Source organism: Bos grunniens, chromosome 19 (assembly GCF_055505025.1).
Source record: "Bos grunniens cultivar Pamir isolate PY7600 chromosome 19, Bosgru_T2T1.0, whole genome shotgun sequence".
Lineage (NCBI taxonomy): Eukaryota > Metazoa > Chordata > Mammalia > Artiodactyla > Bovidae > Bos > Bos grunniens.
In genome coordinates, this window is record NC_141183.1 from 1,632,909 (window position 1) to 1,647,886 (window position 14,978).

At 50.7% G+C, this 14,978-nt stretch overlaps 1 protein-coding gene across 19 annotated transcripts in view; it reads left to right on the plus strand.

Annotated features, from left to right (window-relative positions):
- The window catches only part of ARSG (arylsulfatase G), a 103,262-nt gene that overhangs the window by 38,787 nt on the left and 49,497 nt on the right, over positions 1 to 14,978 (plus strand). For 16 of the 19 annotated variants that reach the window (XM_086355826.1, XM_086355830.1, XM_086355829.1 and 13 more), the window contains exon 2: positions 8,457 to 9,095. In XM_086355826.1, the coding sequence (XP_086211952.1) occupies positions 8,878 to 9,095 (218 nt within the window). In that variant the 5' untranslated portion in view covers positions 8,457 to 8,877. Of the gene's footprint in view, positions 1 to 98; positions 436 to 1,973; positions 2,147 to 8,456; positions 9,096 to 14,978 lie in introns of those variants that run through there. The other 3 variants (XM_086355845.1, XM_086355831.1, XM_086355847.1) reach the window with 3 other exon arrangements.

Here is a 14,978-nt window from a genome sequence, read left to right on the forward strand (position 1 = left end):
TTGTAGGGAAGAGAGAGGAGGAGCATATAAACGAGAAGGGACACGTGAGTGCAGCACAGTGCAGAACGGACTCTGTTGGATCACGATTAGAACAAACTGTTCATGCCAAGTCACTTTAGTGTTGACTCTGTGTGACCCCATGGACTGCAGCCCACCAGGCTCCTCTGTCCATGGAATTCTCCAGGCAAGAACACTGGAGTGGGTTGCTATTTCCTTCTCCAGGAGATCTTCCCGACCCAGGGCTCGAACCAAAGGGTCCTGTGGCTCCTGCATCGCAGGCGGATTCTTTACCGCTGAGCCACTGGGGGAGTCCAGAACAAACTGTAGGAAAACCCAGAACCAATGGTGAGACTGAGGACATTGCAGCGTCCCCTGGGTTTTCGATGGTGAACACAAATCACTGCATTACGTTTAAAGGGGGCTTCACTGAGAACTGTAAGTATATGTAAAAACAGTTCTTATAATCTAGAGAAGCATAGAGAAATGATTGTCGATGAGATTACATGATATCTGAGATTTGTTTGCGAATACTGCAGTGTAAGTGGAGAATGAGGGAGGGGGCCTGGGAGAGGAGACGGATGAAGCGGGGCGCCCTTGTGCTGATGGCTGTTGAGTTTAGATGTTGGGCGGGTATGTGTGAGTTTCTCAACTTTTGTATGTTTGACAAGTTCCATTACGAAAAGTTTGATAAGTAATAGATAAACACTGCTTTGTAAAAAGTCCTTAAACATTTGGCAAAGAGGCCTCAAGGGAGTGGATTTCAGGTAATTGACTGTAAGCCCTTTGCTTCTCTTTTTTTAACAAAATATTTTTTTAAAGTTTATTTTTAATTAGGGGCTGATTGCTTTACAGTATTTTGCTGGTCTCTGCCGTGCATCAGCATGAATCAGCCCTCCGTGTATTTATGTCCCCTCCCTCCTGATGAAAGTCCTTTTCATTGGATCCCACCCCTCATGCTTTTTCTTCCCAGTGGAGGACAGAGTTTTAGGGAAAGGATGTTGTTCAGAGGTCTATCTACTCTCTGTTTTTCTGACCTGTGTTCAAGGACCCAGCTATAATTTCTGCGGCCTGCCAAGTGTTCAGAGGTGTGACCTCAGGTCACCTCTGCTCTCCCAGACTGGCTCCTGCCGCGTGGTCTCCTGCTGGGCCGATCCCAGCAGGTGGTTCCAGCCGAACGCCAGGCAGGGTGTCATCTGCCCCCTGGCATTGCTGGGGCCACAGAAGCTGATGTTCCCAGCCACAGGGTCTGGCTGGACATCTTCAAGCTTAAATTTAAAAAAATACTTCTACTTATTTATTTGGCTGCACTGGGGCTGGGGATCTTCAATCTTAGTTGTGGCATTTGAGATCTTAATTCCCCAACTAGGGATTGAACCTGTGCCCTGTGCTTTGGGAGCGTGGAGTCTTACCACTGGAAAGTCCCTTAGTTTTTTTTTTTCAATCTTCTAAGTGGAATTACTCTCCCAGTTTGGATGGACAGGGAGGCCTGGCGTGCTGCGATTCATGGGGTTGCAAAGAGTTGGACACGACTGAGTGACTGAACTGAACTGAACTGAATTCAAAGATTTCCTTTGTTCTGGTTAGAAGATGAATGAGTCGTGGGGATGAGGCGGATGACACATGACTGTAGGGAACCCTGCCCTGTGGAATATTTGCAAGTTGTTAGGAGAGAAGACTCTCAAAGTTCTCATTACAAGGAAAAAACCATTTGTTTTTCTTCTCTCCTTTCTTACTTGTATCTATAAGAGATATTGTGGTCATCATTTCACAGAACACGTTTGTCCAGTCCTTACGCTGCCCGCCTTAGACTTCCACAGGGGTGCGTTGTCAGTGATATCTCAGTAAAACAAGAAAAATACAGAACAGAAAACGAAGCTTTTCCTTTGCATCCTCTGTTGAACTGAGACCGCAGCCCCGCCCCCTCAAACACTCCTTTTTTTTTTTCCTCTTAATTTTGGCTGCACTGGGTCTCTACTTGCAGCGTTCCCCACCAGGGATCAAACCGAGTCCCACTGGCCCACCAGGGCAGTCCCCCGCCCCCGCCCACCACAGACACTCCTAGGGAGTCGTTGGGCCGGGCCCAGAGTGACCGTGTTGGGGTCTCAGGACCAAGGAGGAGCCCTGAGGAGGTTCATCATGCTCAGCGGTAAGGAACCATTTGACGCCGGCCGCCAAGTCAGCTGCATCTTCCCGGCTCTGGGCTTGGCGGAGGGCGAGGCAAAACTGAAGGCAGTGCTCTTGCCAGGGCTTGCGGGCGGGTGCCTGGGCGGGCATGCCCCCGCCGCTAGTGCTGCACCCTGGGCCCCTGGCAGCCTCACCTGGCGGCCAGTCCCACCTGGACTCACCCGGGCTGGCACGCGGCTCCTCAGCCCGTCTTCCCCCGCCGCACCGCGTCCCCAGCCAGGCAGCCCGGGGGACCCTGTTCCGACCCCACGCTGGCGCAGGAGAGGCCGTCTCACCCTCGCCCTTCTCGTCCTGCTGTTTGCGTGGGGCTCACCCGCCCCCGCCTTATGCTCTCTCTGGCAGAACCTTCCAGAACCGCGAGTCTTGCGCGCTACTCTCCCGGGGCCGCTGGAAGGGTCCGCTCCTCAGTGGGGCCGCCCTTGACCTTCCGTAACCCACAGCCGCTTGCCTGCCCACTCCTGGTCCCCTCCAGGTTCGTTCTCTCCCTGACTCGCCCCCTGGGATCTTCCCACCCTCTCCCCCGCCCACAGCACGGGGGTGCCAGGCGGGCAGTGGGTTCCATGTTTCATTCACTGCTGAAGCACAGCTCCCGGATCGAGACTGTCCCTCGTTCCACGTCCCCTGATGGGTGATGTCGGATCATTTTGGACACACGTGGGCAGCTGGTGCCCCGGGAGCTCCCGCGTGACTCGCAGCTGCAGCCTGCGCCCCCTCCGCCCGCGTTCCGACCTGCCGGATGAAACCACAGAGCTCTGCAACCAGAGATCACACCCCCCGGGCCTTTGTCTTTCTTGGCCTCAGCTCATCCGAAGCTTTGTCTTTGGAAAACCAACAGAGCCCTCTGCCAGATAGGGCCGCCGGCTGTCTTGTTGTTTCAGCTGTTTGCGAGGCCCTCTCGTGGCCGCTTGGCCGGGGCCCCTCGGGGAGCCAGGCTCAGGTGACGGGCCTCCCGCCGGCGTGTGGACTGAAAGCCCGTCTTCAGGTGGCCTCCTGCGCCGGCTCTCAGCGCTCCCGGCCACAGACTGCATCCTTCCCTTGTCATGAGCACCTTTCCCCATCAGCCCGCCCGGAACCAAAGAGCACCAGGCCTTAGCAGGTCCAGTGCCCTGCTTCCCCGGGGCTCGCGGAGAAGAGCACAGGCCCTCGCAAAACGGATCAGCAGCTAGAGTTCCCTCTCCTGCAGCCTGAGGACACAGGCAGGGTTCTTGCTCTCCCCAGCAAGATCTATCCCAGATGGCCTTTTTTTTTTTTTGGCCCTGCCGTGAGGCTTTCGGGATCTTAGTTCCCTGACCAGGGATCTTACCTGTACCTCTGTGTTGGGAGGGCAGACTCTAAACCACTGGACCATAAGGGAGTTCTGCTTGGATGGAACAGATGGGCCTTCCTTGGAGCGGTTTGTTGAGTAGGGTGGTCGGGTAACTTCCAACTCAGTGGAAGGAGGGGTGAAGGCTTTATTTGCCAGAGACCCCCTTTCTTTTTTTGCCTTTTTTTGGCCACACCGAGCAGCACGTGGGATCTTTGCTCTTTGACCAGGGACTGAACTCGGGCCCCCTGTGTTGAAAGCGTCAAATCTTAACTGCTGGGCCACCAGGGAAGTCTCGCCTCCTGTCTTCCTGAGCCCCCAGGAGTGTTCCTTGCCTGTGACCACACCCCCTTCTGAGCTGGGAAATGTGATATATAAGGAAAATTGGGGAAGGTGACCTCAGCTAAGACTCTGAGCTCAAAGTCTCAGCCTGAATATTTATTTTTACATTTTTATGTATTATTATTATTTTTTGGCCTTGCCATGCACATTGTGGGGCTTCCCTGGTGGCTCAGATGGTAAAGAATCTGATTGCAATGCAGGAGACCTGGGTTCCAGCCCTGGGTCAGGAGAAGGGTATGGCAACCCACTCCAGTGTCCTTGCCTGGAGAATCCCATGGACAGAGGAGCCTGGTGGGCTACAGTTCATGGGGTCACAGAGAGTCAGACACGACTGAGCGACCAACACACATGCAGCCTGTAGGGTCTTCGCGCTCACCGACCAGGGTGGAACCCGTGCTCCCTGCATTGGAAGCACAGAGTCCCAAGCACTGGGCCACCAGAGAGGTCCCTCAGCTTGGATATTTAAAAAAGCACGAACAACCCAGCTTTACTGAAGTACAACTGGCAAATGAAAACCGTATTACTTGCCTGTTGTTCAGTCACCGAGTCATGTCCGACGCTCTGCTACCCCGTGGACTGCAGCACACCAGGCTTCTCCGTCCCTCACCACCTCCCGGAGTTTGTCCAAGTCCGTGTCCATCGTCATGAACTGTATTTGTTGTCTGTATTGTTTTGATATATACATACATTATAAAATGACGACCATAGTCAAGCTAATCAACACATCCGTCATCTCATACGGTCACCTTTAAAACTGTTTTGGTGGTAGAGACACTGAAGGTCTGCTGTTAGTGAATCTGAAGTTTGCGGTGCAGTTTCGTGAACTCTGCTCGGTGTGCTGCACATTAGACGCTCAGAAGTGGTTGATTGCATATAACTGAAGGTTTGTACTTTGACAAGCTCCCTTCCCCCGCCCCCGGCCCCTGGCAGCCACCACCCCGTCTGCTCTGTGTGTTCTGCTTTGTTAGATTCCCCATAGAAGTGAGATCACTATGTGAGATCAGGAGATACTTGTCTTTCTGTGCCTGGCTCTTTTCATTTCGCAGAATATCCTCCAGGTTCATCCAGGTTGCTATAAATGCAGAAGAATTTCCTTCTTAAGGTCCACTCATTCCATTATGTGTGTGTGTGTGATACAGATGGCACATTTTCTCTACCTGTTCACCCGTTACTGGATACTCGGGCTGTTGTGAATAATATTGTAGTAAAGGTGGGTGTGGGCTTCCCTGGTGGCTCAGAGGTTAAAGTGTCTGCCTGCAATGTGGGAGACCCAGGTTCGATCCCTGGGTCGGGAAGATCCCCTGGAGAAGGAAATGGCAACCCACTCCAGTACTCTTGTCTGGAGAATCCCATGGAGGGAGGAGCCTGGTAGGCTACAGTCCATGGGGTTGCAAAGAGTCGAACATGACTGAGCGACTTCACTTCACCATGTTCACTTCAAAGGCGGGTGTGCAGGTATTTCTTCAAGATCTTAATCTCATCTTCTCTGGATATACCCTGAGAAGTGGGATTGTGGGATTGTCTGGTCGTTCTATTTTTAATGTTCTGAAGGACCCTCCATACTGTTTTCCATAATGTCAGCCTGGATCTTAATCAAGGTTCGTGGCTTGGAGTCCGTTCTTTGAAAGTCTGACTTGCTTTTTCCCTTTAGTTAAAAACAATAAGTGGGGGAAAGTATTAAATGTCTCCCTGGAGGCGTGGGTGTGGAGGAGAAGGATGGTGTACTGGCTAAATTAGCTTATTTCCATTCTATAAAAATTGTAAGGACTAATGACCCTTTTTGAAAAACCTCAGAGGAATGTTTTATCATAGAATTCTTAAGAAAGACAATCTGTTTACTTCTGTTCCCACCTTAATTTTAACTTCCTTCTTCAGTGGTTTTCCCCCACTCCCTGGGAGGTTTCGTGTTGGGTCATTCTGAAATGGATTATGGATGAAGAACTGGAGCGCTCTAGGGTTCCAAGCTAAGTGACTTTAAGAAGAAAAGCTTCCTCTGACGGTTGCTCATGGTCCGAAGCCAGTACCGTGAGACAAGTCAACAAGTGTTTGTAGGGCGCTCCCTGTGCAGAGGCTTTTTCTTCTAGAAAGGGAGAAGTCTTTGGGGCCTCAAGGTCAACAAAGACCAGTTGAATCTAATTGAGTTTGAAATATTAACTTTCCTTTTGGAAAAAGGAGGAATTTGCATTTCTGAACAATTGATTCATTGCCCTCCAGACGACCATGATTGTTGACTTGGAATTCCTTTTATTTTGATGAAGTGCATATCTGCCTCTCCTGAGTTTATCTGGATCTTCCAGAACTTACATACCTCCAGCCACTCCCATCCAGCCGGTTGGCCGTTGGGTTGGCTGGCTGATCTGTGGGCTGTTCATTCCTTCCTCAAAGGCAGGGATACAGATGGCATCTCTCAAAACCCCAGCCCTAGTGTGTGCTGTGCTGAGTTGCTTCAGTTGTATCTGACTGTCTGTGACCCCATGGACTGTAGCCCGCCAGGCTCCTCTGTCTATGGGGATTCTCCAGGCAAGAACACTGGCGTGGGTTGCCCCACCCTCCTCCAGGAGACCTTCCCGACCCAGGGATAGAACCCACTCTCTTACACCTCCTGCGCTGGCAGGCGGGTTCTTTACCGCCAGCGCCACCTGGGAAGTCCCAGCCCTAGTAGCATCTTTATATATTATAATTTGGTTCTCCTTTAATAGCTTGGGTGTTCCATAGAGACTTTTAAAATCTGATCCAGAATTTCAAGTCCATGTCTCCTTACCAACCTAGTCAATTTAGGGCTTTTAGGTGAACTAGGGGTAATATGGTTTTATTCTGTGTTTCCATTTGCAGCCTGCAGTTGAAAGCATAACCTTCCATTTCTGTCTTTCAACACTCAACCTGATTCATTGCTTTTGTGTTTTTCCACGGAAGCTGAATCATCTCTAGTTATGCTAATCACCTCCAGTTAGGTTTATTTTCTTTTAGGACCAGAATCTTAATTTTTTGTTTGTTTGTTAGTGGCTTCCCTGGTGGCTCAGATGGTAAAGAATCCGCTTGCAGTGCAGGAGACCTGGGTCGGAAAGATCCCCTGGAGGAGGGCATGGCAACCCACTCCAGTATTCTTGCCTGGAGAATCCCATGGACAGAGGAGCCTGGTGGGCTACAGTTCGTGGGGTAGCAAAGAATGGGACACGACTGAGCGACTAACATGCTTCCCTTTTTTGCCTTGAATTCTTTGGTTTCTCGTGTGTTGTGACTGTGCTGGGTCTTTTGCTGCGGGTGGGCTTTCTCTAGCTGTGGGGAGCGGGGCTGCTCTCTCGCTGCGGAGTGCTGCTTCTTCCTGCAGTTCCTTCTCTTGCTGTGGAGCAGGGGCTGTAGGCTCACGGGCTTCCGTAGTTCAGCACGTGGCTCAGCGGTTGTGGCTCATGGGCACGGCTCACGGTTGTGCCCCACGTCATGTGGGATCTTCGCCGACCAGGGATCGAACCCGTGTCCCCTGCATTGACAGCTGGATTCTTAGCCACTGGACCACCAGGGAAGTCCTTGATTTTTTTTTTTCCCTTAATTATCTTGCTACTCAAAATGTGATCCAAAGACTACATCAGAAATATAGTTTCCAGGTACCAGCCTCACCTAATGAACCTGCATTTTAATAAACTCTCCAGTTGATTTGTATGTGCATCAAAATGTGAGAAGCACTGGTTGATTTAAGATTTTCTTTTTACAGATTACATTGTCAGTATGTAAAGGGACACATTTCCATTAAGTGCTTTTTGGACGTTTTTTCCTAACATTATGAAACATTTCAAATGTACAGCAAAGTGGAAAAGTCCTACAGATTCAACCATTAACTTAGTTATTTTCCTTTCCTTTCCCTCCAGCTACTTTCTATCAAGAACTTCGTACAGAGGGGCTTCCCTGGCGGGCCAGTGGTTCAGACTCTGAGCGCCCGCTGTAGGGGCCTGGGTCTCCCTGGTCTGGGTGCTGCAATCCTGCATGCTGCACAGCGCAACCAAAAAAAAAAACCATACTGCTCTTTTATTTGGGAATTCCAAATAAATGCCAGTAAATTCCACGTGGTCAGGACTCGGTGCTGGACGTGGTCAGGTGCTCCATCCCTGGTAGGAGAACTACGGTGCAGCCGAAAAACCAAAACAGCAACAAAAACCCCAAACACACAAAACTGTAACAGCACGACTGTTAGAGAGAAGCATGTCTTGGTAGTAAGGGGCTCACCCCTTCTTCTAGAATCCTTGATGGGTTTGACACGTTTGCACTTGGTTTCTCGTGAGTCAGAGAAACACGATGGGGTGGGAGTCGGGGAGCACTGGTGTTTCACAGAGTGGGGTGCTGGTTCTTGCCCCCCGATCTGGAACACGGGGCCCCAGAATATTCCCCCCTATATGGTGAGCGGGTTCAGACATCATCCCTAATGTTGATTCCAGCCCTGTAATCATCAGTCTATTGCAAATATTATTAGCATCACTAATTCTCAGGTGGAGAAACTGATGAACCCGTTCAATACTCGAATAAGAAGGAAAACATGTGTTGGCATGGGAAAGTGATTATTTCCTAAGCTACTGAGTAAAACACAGCTGCACTGGCAGTTTTAACTCTGTTTTCTTGTCAATTTCTGTTCTTTCAGGAAACCTTACAGACACACGAAGCCTTCCACCATCTGGAACTCAGAAACTCGACTGGGGAGGACTGTGGCTTCTGGACTGTCCAGGTGTTTCACAGATGTGAGCACTTGTCCCACACTTGCCAGCTGGAGCCCCGAACAGCTGCACGGCCTGTGCTCCGGCTCACACAGCCCTGAACCGAGGGGTCGTTTTCCAAGTGGCCGAGAGCAGCTGCTGACACAGCGGTCTGACGGCCACACACTGCCCGCCGCCTCCCGGAGCTGGGCTGGAGAAGGCCTCGTTCGGGGCTGGAGCCTCCTGACTCTTGAATTTTCTCCTGATTCTTGCTCCTGACTCTTGCTCGTTTCTGCAGCCCCCAACATCCCTGTAGGCATCCCCATCACTCCCCCTCACTCCACAGGCTTGGAATCCTCCCCGATCACCATGGCCTGGCTTTCCCTAAAGGTCTGGTTGGTGGGGCTGAGTTTCCTGGGATGTCTTTATCCTCTTGTGGATTTTAGCTTCAGTGGGGAGATAAGAGGCCAGAAACCGAATTTCGTGATCATTTTGGCGGATGACATGGGGTGGGGTGACCTGGGAGCCAACTGGGCGGGCACGAAGGACACTGCCAACCTGGACAGGATGGCTGCAGAAGGAACGAGGTGAGTGCTGGGGTGCCAGGCTGGGCCTCTTTGGATGTCCTACCCTGACTCTCTGGGGGAAGGGGGCTGTGTAAAAGCACTTAGAGAGCAATTGCTGGGTCCATGTTGATTTAATTAATTGATTGATGAATTGGTTTTTCAGCCAGTACAGCAGCATGAAGAAATCCATCCATCCATCCATCCACGCCTTCATCCATCCATCCTTTCATCTATCCATCCCTTCATCCATCCATCCATTCATCTATCCATCCATCCATTGCTTCATCTATCCATCCATCCCTCCATCCATCCATCTGTCCATCCATCTATTAATCTATCCATCCATCCATCACTTCATCTGTCCATCCATCCATCCATCTATCCATTCATCCATCCATCTATTCTTTCATCTATCCACCCATTCATCCATCCATCCATCTATCCATCCATTCATTCATCTATCCATTCATCTACCCCTTAATTCATCCATCCATCTATCTATCCATTCATCTATCCATCCATCCATTGCTTCATCTGTCCATCCATCCATCCCTTCATCCATCCATCCATCCATCCATCTATTCATCTATCCATCCATCCTTCCCTTCATCTATCCATCCATCCTTTCATCCATCCATCCATCTGTCCATCTAACCATTCATCCATCCATCCCTTTCATCTATCCATCCCTTCATCCATCTATCCATCCATCCATCCATCTATCTATCCATTCATCTATCCAACCATCTATCACTTCATCTGTCCATCCATCCATCCCTTCATCTGTCCATCCATCCATCCCTTCATCCATCCATCCATCTCTTCATCCATCCATCCATCCATCTATCCATTCATCCATCCATTCCTTCATCCATCTATGCATACATCTATCCAATAACACTTTTTTTTTTTTTTTGGCTGTGCTCCTCAACTTGTTGTGATCTTAGTTCCCTGACCAGAGAACAAACTCAGAGCCCTAGCAGCGAGAACACTGAGCCCTAACCGCTCAGGGAATTCTGATAACACTAACTTTGTGTGTGTGTGTATTAGGAAGTGGAAACACAAAGGTGAACAAGATAAAGATCCTTGCCCTTAAGGTCTCTTAGTGGAGACAGGTTGAAAGGAAAGTACAGATTACAATCTAGTCCAGGAGCTTGCATCAGGAGTTTCTGGAGTCTGTGGGGAGGGTGTGGACCCCAGCCTGGAAGTTTAAGGGAGAAGGTGACCTTTGGAGAGTGGCTGAAAGTCAGTGGGGCACACAAAGGCCAAGGACTTAACTGTGAGCTGACAGGATTTATGGCCCATTTATGGCGCACTTAACTCTGAAGGCGGCAGAGAGGAAGAGGGGTGTGTATCTGAACCAGTCCAATTGTTTATAAATTTTTTGCTCCAATGCAGCTTTCCTCTCTTTGAAAGTGAGACTGAGAAAAAGTGTCAGGCTTCCAGACTTTGGGTTTTCCTTATTGGGTGGATGTTGCTCTGACTGGCCAGATCCCATCTGTCAAGGTTAAATTCCTCTGGTGGGGAATCACCCCCGCCGGCTTGTTGGGACAGCACACGGGCTTCTCTGGAGTTTCACCCACGAGCATCCTCACGCTTAGAGCTTTCCCCTGAGATAGGGACCCTGCGGTCCCTGCATCTGATGTCGCTCACTCTCATCCATCCGCCTCCCCTTGGCCAAGAGGAAGTTTCTAGAAACGTCTCCCTGTTTCCAACCTTTCAAAGGCATTTGGTAACCCTAAGGATAAAATCTGAACTCCAAGGAGCAGAGAACAAGCCCAGCCCATCCCCTGCCCTGACCCTCCGCAGGGCCCCTCCTGCCCTGGGCCTCGCAGCGCCCCTCCTGTCTGGACCAGCCGTGGTACCCTCTGTGCCCTCAGCTGTTTTCTCCCTCTGTTTAATCCTCATCTGTGTAATTAGTTGTTTCGTTGTTGTTCAGTTGCTCGTCTTGTCCAACTCTTTTTTAAATATAACTTTTATTTTGTATTAGAGTATGGTTGATTTACAATGCGATAGTTTCAGGTAAATAGCAAAGGGATTCAGTTATACATGCACGTATATCCATTCTTTTCCAGATTCTTTTCCCATACAGGTTACTACAGAGTATTGAGCAGAATTCCCTGTGCTGTACAGTAGGTCCTTGTTGGTTATCCATTTTATAGATAATGATTAGTTTTTGATACACTTTCCACTTGTTTGTTGTTATTCAGTCACGAAGTTGTGTCCGACTCTGCGACCCCATGAACTGCAGCACACCAGGCTTCCCTGTCCTTCACTATCTCCTGGAGTTTGCTCAAACTCATGTCCATTGAGTCGCAGATGCCATCCAACCATCTCGTCCTCTGTCATCCCCCTCTCCTCCTGCCTTCAGTCTTTCCCTGCACCAGAGTCTTTTCCAGTGAGTTGGCTCTTCACATCAGGCGGCCAGAGTATCTGAGCTTCAGTTTCAGCATCTGTCCTTCCAATGAATATTAGGGGTTGATCTCCTTTGGGATTGGCTGGTTGGATCTCCTTGCAGTCCAAGGGACTCTCAAGAGTCTTGTCCAGCCCCACAGTTCTTCAGTGCTCAGCCTTCTGCATGGTCCAACTTTATGGTTCAGTCCACTTTCCTCTACTGTTTAACCAGTCTCCACTCACCACCTGGTTCCCGGTTCCCGGTGAGGCCCTCGGGATGCTCACTTGGCTGTCTCCGGTGCGCCCTGTCATCACCTCTGCTGCTCTTCATGGCAACTGCCTAACCAGCTGACCACCTGTGTTGGGTTCAAAACACCAGCCCCAAATTCACGTCTGCCCAGAGCCTCAGAATGTGACCAAATTTGGAAATAGGGTCTTTGCGGATGTCATTAGTTAAGGATCTCTGTGATGTCTTACTTGATTTAGAGTGGCCCTCAACCCAACCACTGCTGTCCTTACAGGAAGAGGAAAGGATGCAGAAGAGAAGGTGAAATGAAGATGGAGGCAGAGGATGGAGTGATCCACCCACAAGGGTTGCCAGGCAACCATCAGAAACCAGGGGGGAGGCCTGGGATGGGCTCTGCTGATGAAGCTGCAGAGGGAATCGACCCTGCGCCACCTCGATTTCAGGCTTCTTGCCTTCCACACTGAATCAGTTTCTGTAATTGCAGGCCCCCCGGTCTGTGGTCATCTGTTGCAGCAGCCACAGGAGACTGTACAGCGCCCTTCTAGCTCTGGGCGTCAGGAGGAGAAAGGCCTCGTCTGTCCTCCTATGCTTGTACTGCTGCACCGAGCCTGGCGCCTAGGAGACAGTTCCTAAATATTTGTTCATCAATAATTGGGCTTCAGGAGTTCCAGGTGCTTTGGAATGTCACCCCAGATTTTTCATGTCAGATTTTTTTCTTTTTCTCCCCGGGGAGAGAGTTAATCCCTAGCATTGACCAGAGCCTCAACGGGAACTGGGTTGCCTAATGCTCAAGGACTTCTGCTTTCCATGTCGAGTGGGTTTGTGGAGAAGTATGTGGCCCCTTGTTTAAACCGAGATTTGTGAGGCCCTGGGCTCTGCTCGCGAGCCGTCCCCACCTGCATGCTCAGCCCCAGCGGAAAGGGCCTCTCGGGGACCAAAGGCCCGTGCGCTTGGGGGCTCTCCTCCCTTCCTCCTGGTGTCGCAGCCCTGTGGCAGGGCCCTCGGACCGGTGTCGACAGCTTTTCACTCTGCACTTTGTTGACAGGAAAGCGCGCTTCCTGTGAGGCCAGGGCTGATTCACTGCGGGCTTTTCCCTGCCTGCCTGCTCGCCGCTGGTGGGGAACCGTGACTCTCAGAAAGAACACTTATTGCCAAACAGGGGCCAAGGGGGACTTGAGAAACTCTCTCTTCTGTTATCTCCCTTTCTTTCGTGTGCTCGTTTCCTAGGATTGTGGCAACCAGTTACTTTTAGACGAGGTGGCTTCCATGAGAAAGGGTGAAATATCAGGGCTCCCTGGAGGGTCAGTGGTTAAGACCCCTCACTCCCACTGACGGGGCTAGAGTTTGATTCCCGGTCATGGAACCAAGATGCCACAGGCCGAGGGGCGTGGCCAGAAGTAAAGGAACACGTGAAAGGGTGAGATGATGGCATCTCACCGGGCAACGGGGATGGACTCAGACACGATCATACCAGTGAAGTGAGGCAGAGAGAGACAGATGCCACGCGATATCACTTACCCGTGGGATCTGAAAAAACGGATACCGTGAGCTTGTTTACAGAACAGAAACAGATTCACAGATGTAGAAAACAGATTTAGGGTCGCCAAAGGGGAAAGGTGAGGAGGGATGAACTAGGAGTTTGGGATTGGCAGATACACAGCATTGCATATAAAACAGGTAAATGAGAAGGACCCGCCGTGCAGCACAGAGGATCGCGTTTAGAATCTTGTAATAACCTATAATGGGGAAGAATCTGAAAAAGAGTACCTAAAAGGAAGGGAAGGAATGGAGTTTGGGCACGTAAGCTAGGATATGTAGAATGGATAAACAACAGGACCCAACTGTGGACACACGGAGCCACCTTCAATATCCTGTGTGACAGACCGCAGTGGAAAAGAACACGAAAAGAATGAGTGTGTGTAACTGAGTCGCTTTGTTGACAGCAGAAATTAACAGAACGTTGTAAATCAACTACACGTCAGTAAAATTTACCAAAAAAAGATATATATATATATAAAATGGTGGCTCAGCTGGTAAAGAATCCGCCTGCAATGCAGGAGACCTGGGTTCGATCCCTGGGTTGGGAAGATCCCCTGGAGAAGGGCATGGCTGCCCACCCCAGTATTCTTGCCTGGAGAATCCCGTGGGCAGAGGAGCCTGGCGGGCTACAGTCCCTGGGGTCTCAAAGAGTCAGACGTGGCTAAGTGACTAAGCCCACAGCACGCAATGTAAATGTATGGGTTCAGTCCCTGGATAGGGAAGATCCCCTGGTGAAAGGAATGGCCACCTACTCGAGCATTCTTGCCTGGGAAGTCCCATGGATAGAGGAGCCTGGTGGGCTACAGTTCATGGGGTCGCAAGGAATCAGACAGAACTTAGCAACTGAACAGCAGCCGCAACTGGAGACACGCTCGCTGTGGTTTTTGTTGTTAGAAACAGTACATGTTTGAATTGTCCATATGAACTGGCTCCTCTGCGTGTTGAGAAGTCCAAGAGAGAACTGTGGGGGAGAGCGGACCCGGGGCAGTCCCCAGGGAATCCGTGGACCGTGCATGCCGGACCAGCACCTGCCGTAACAGTCAGTAACCCGTCCCGAGTGCTGCCAGGCCCCTGGCATTGCCCCCTTCGGCTCTTGCCACCACCCGAGGCTGCACTTCTTCCACAGGTGAGGGACTCAAGGTCACATAACTGGCACAGAGTTAGTGAGTGGCGGAATCAACATCCTCCCGTCGAGAGCCTTCTCGTTAAGGGCTGGGTGGGAGAGGGGAGTTTGCCAAGAGTGTCCTTCAAGGCCTGGGCCGGCGTTGCCAGGAAGAGGGAAGGCAGCTGTTGAAGGGGGTGGGGATTGGAATCTCAGTAGTTTTCCTCCGTTTGAAGCTGGCAAAGGATTTGTGTGCTGCGCAGGTGGAAGGGGCGGCTGAGAGATGTGGTTTAGTCGTCAACCATTGTTTTCTGGTTTGGTTTTCTTTTTGGCCTCACTTTGAGGCTTGGACTCTTAGTTCCCCAGCCAAGGATGGAACCCCTCCGGTGCGAGCCTGGAGTCCTAACCTCTTGACTACCTGGGAGGCCCCCATTCACTTCTTTTTCAATCTGACTATGGTCCATGCAGTTCCCCTGCTTCCCTGATTAGCAGCTATTTGAATCTGACCTTCAGAGCTTAGGGGCTTCCCTGGTAGCTCAGACAGTAAAGAATCTGCCTGCAATGCAGGAGACCCGGGTTCAATCACCGTGTTGGGACGATCCCCTGGAGAAGGGAATGGATA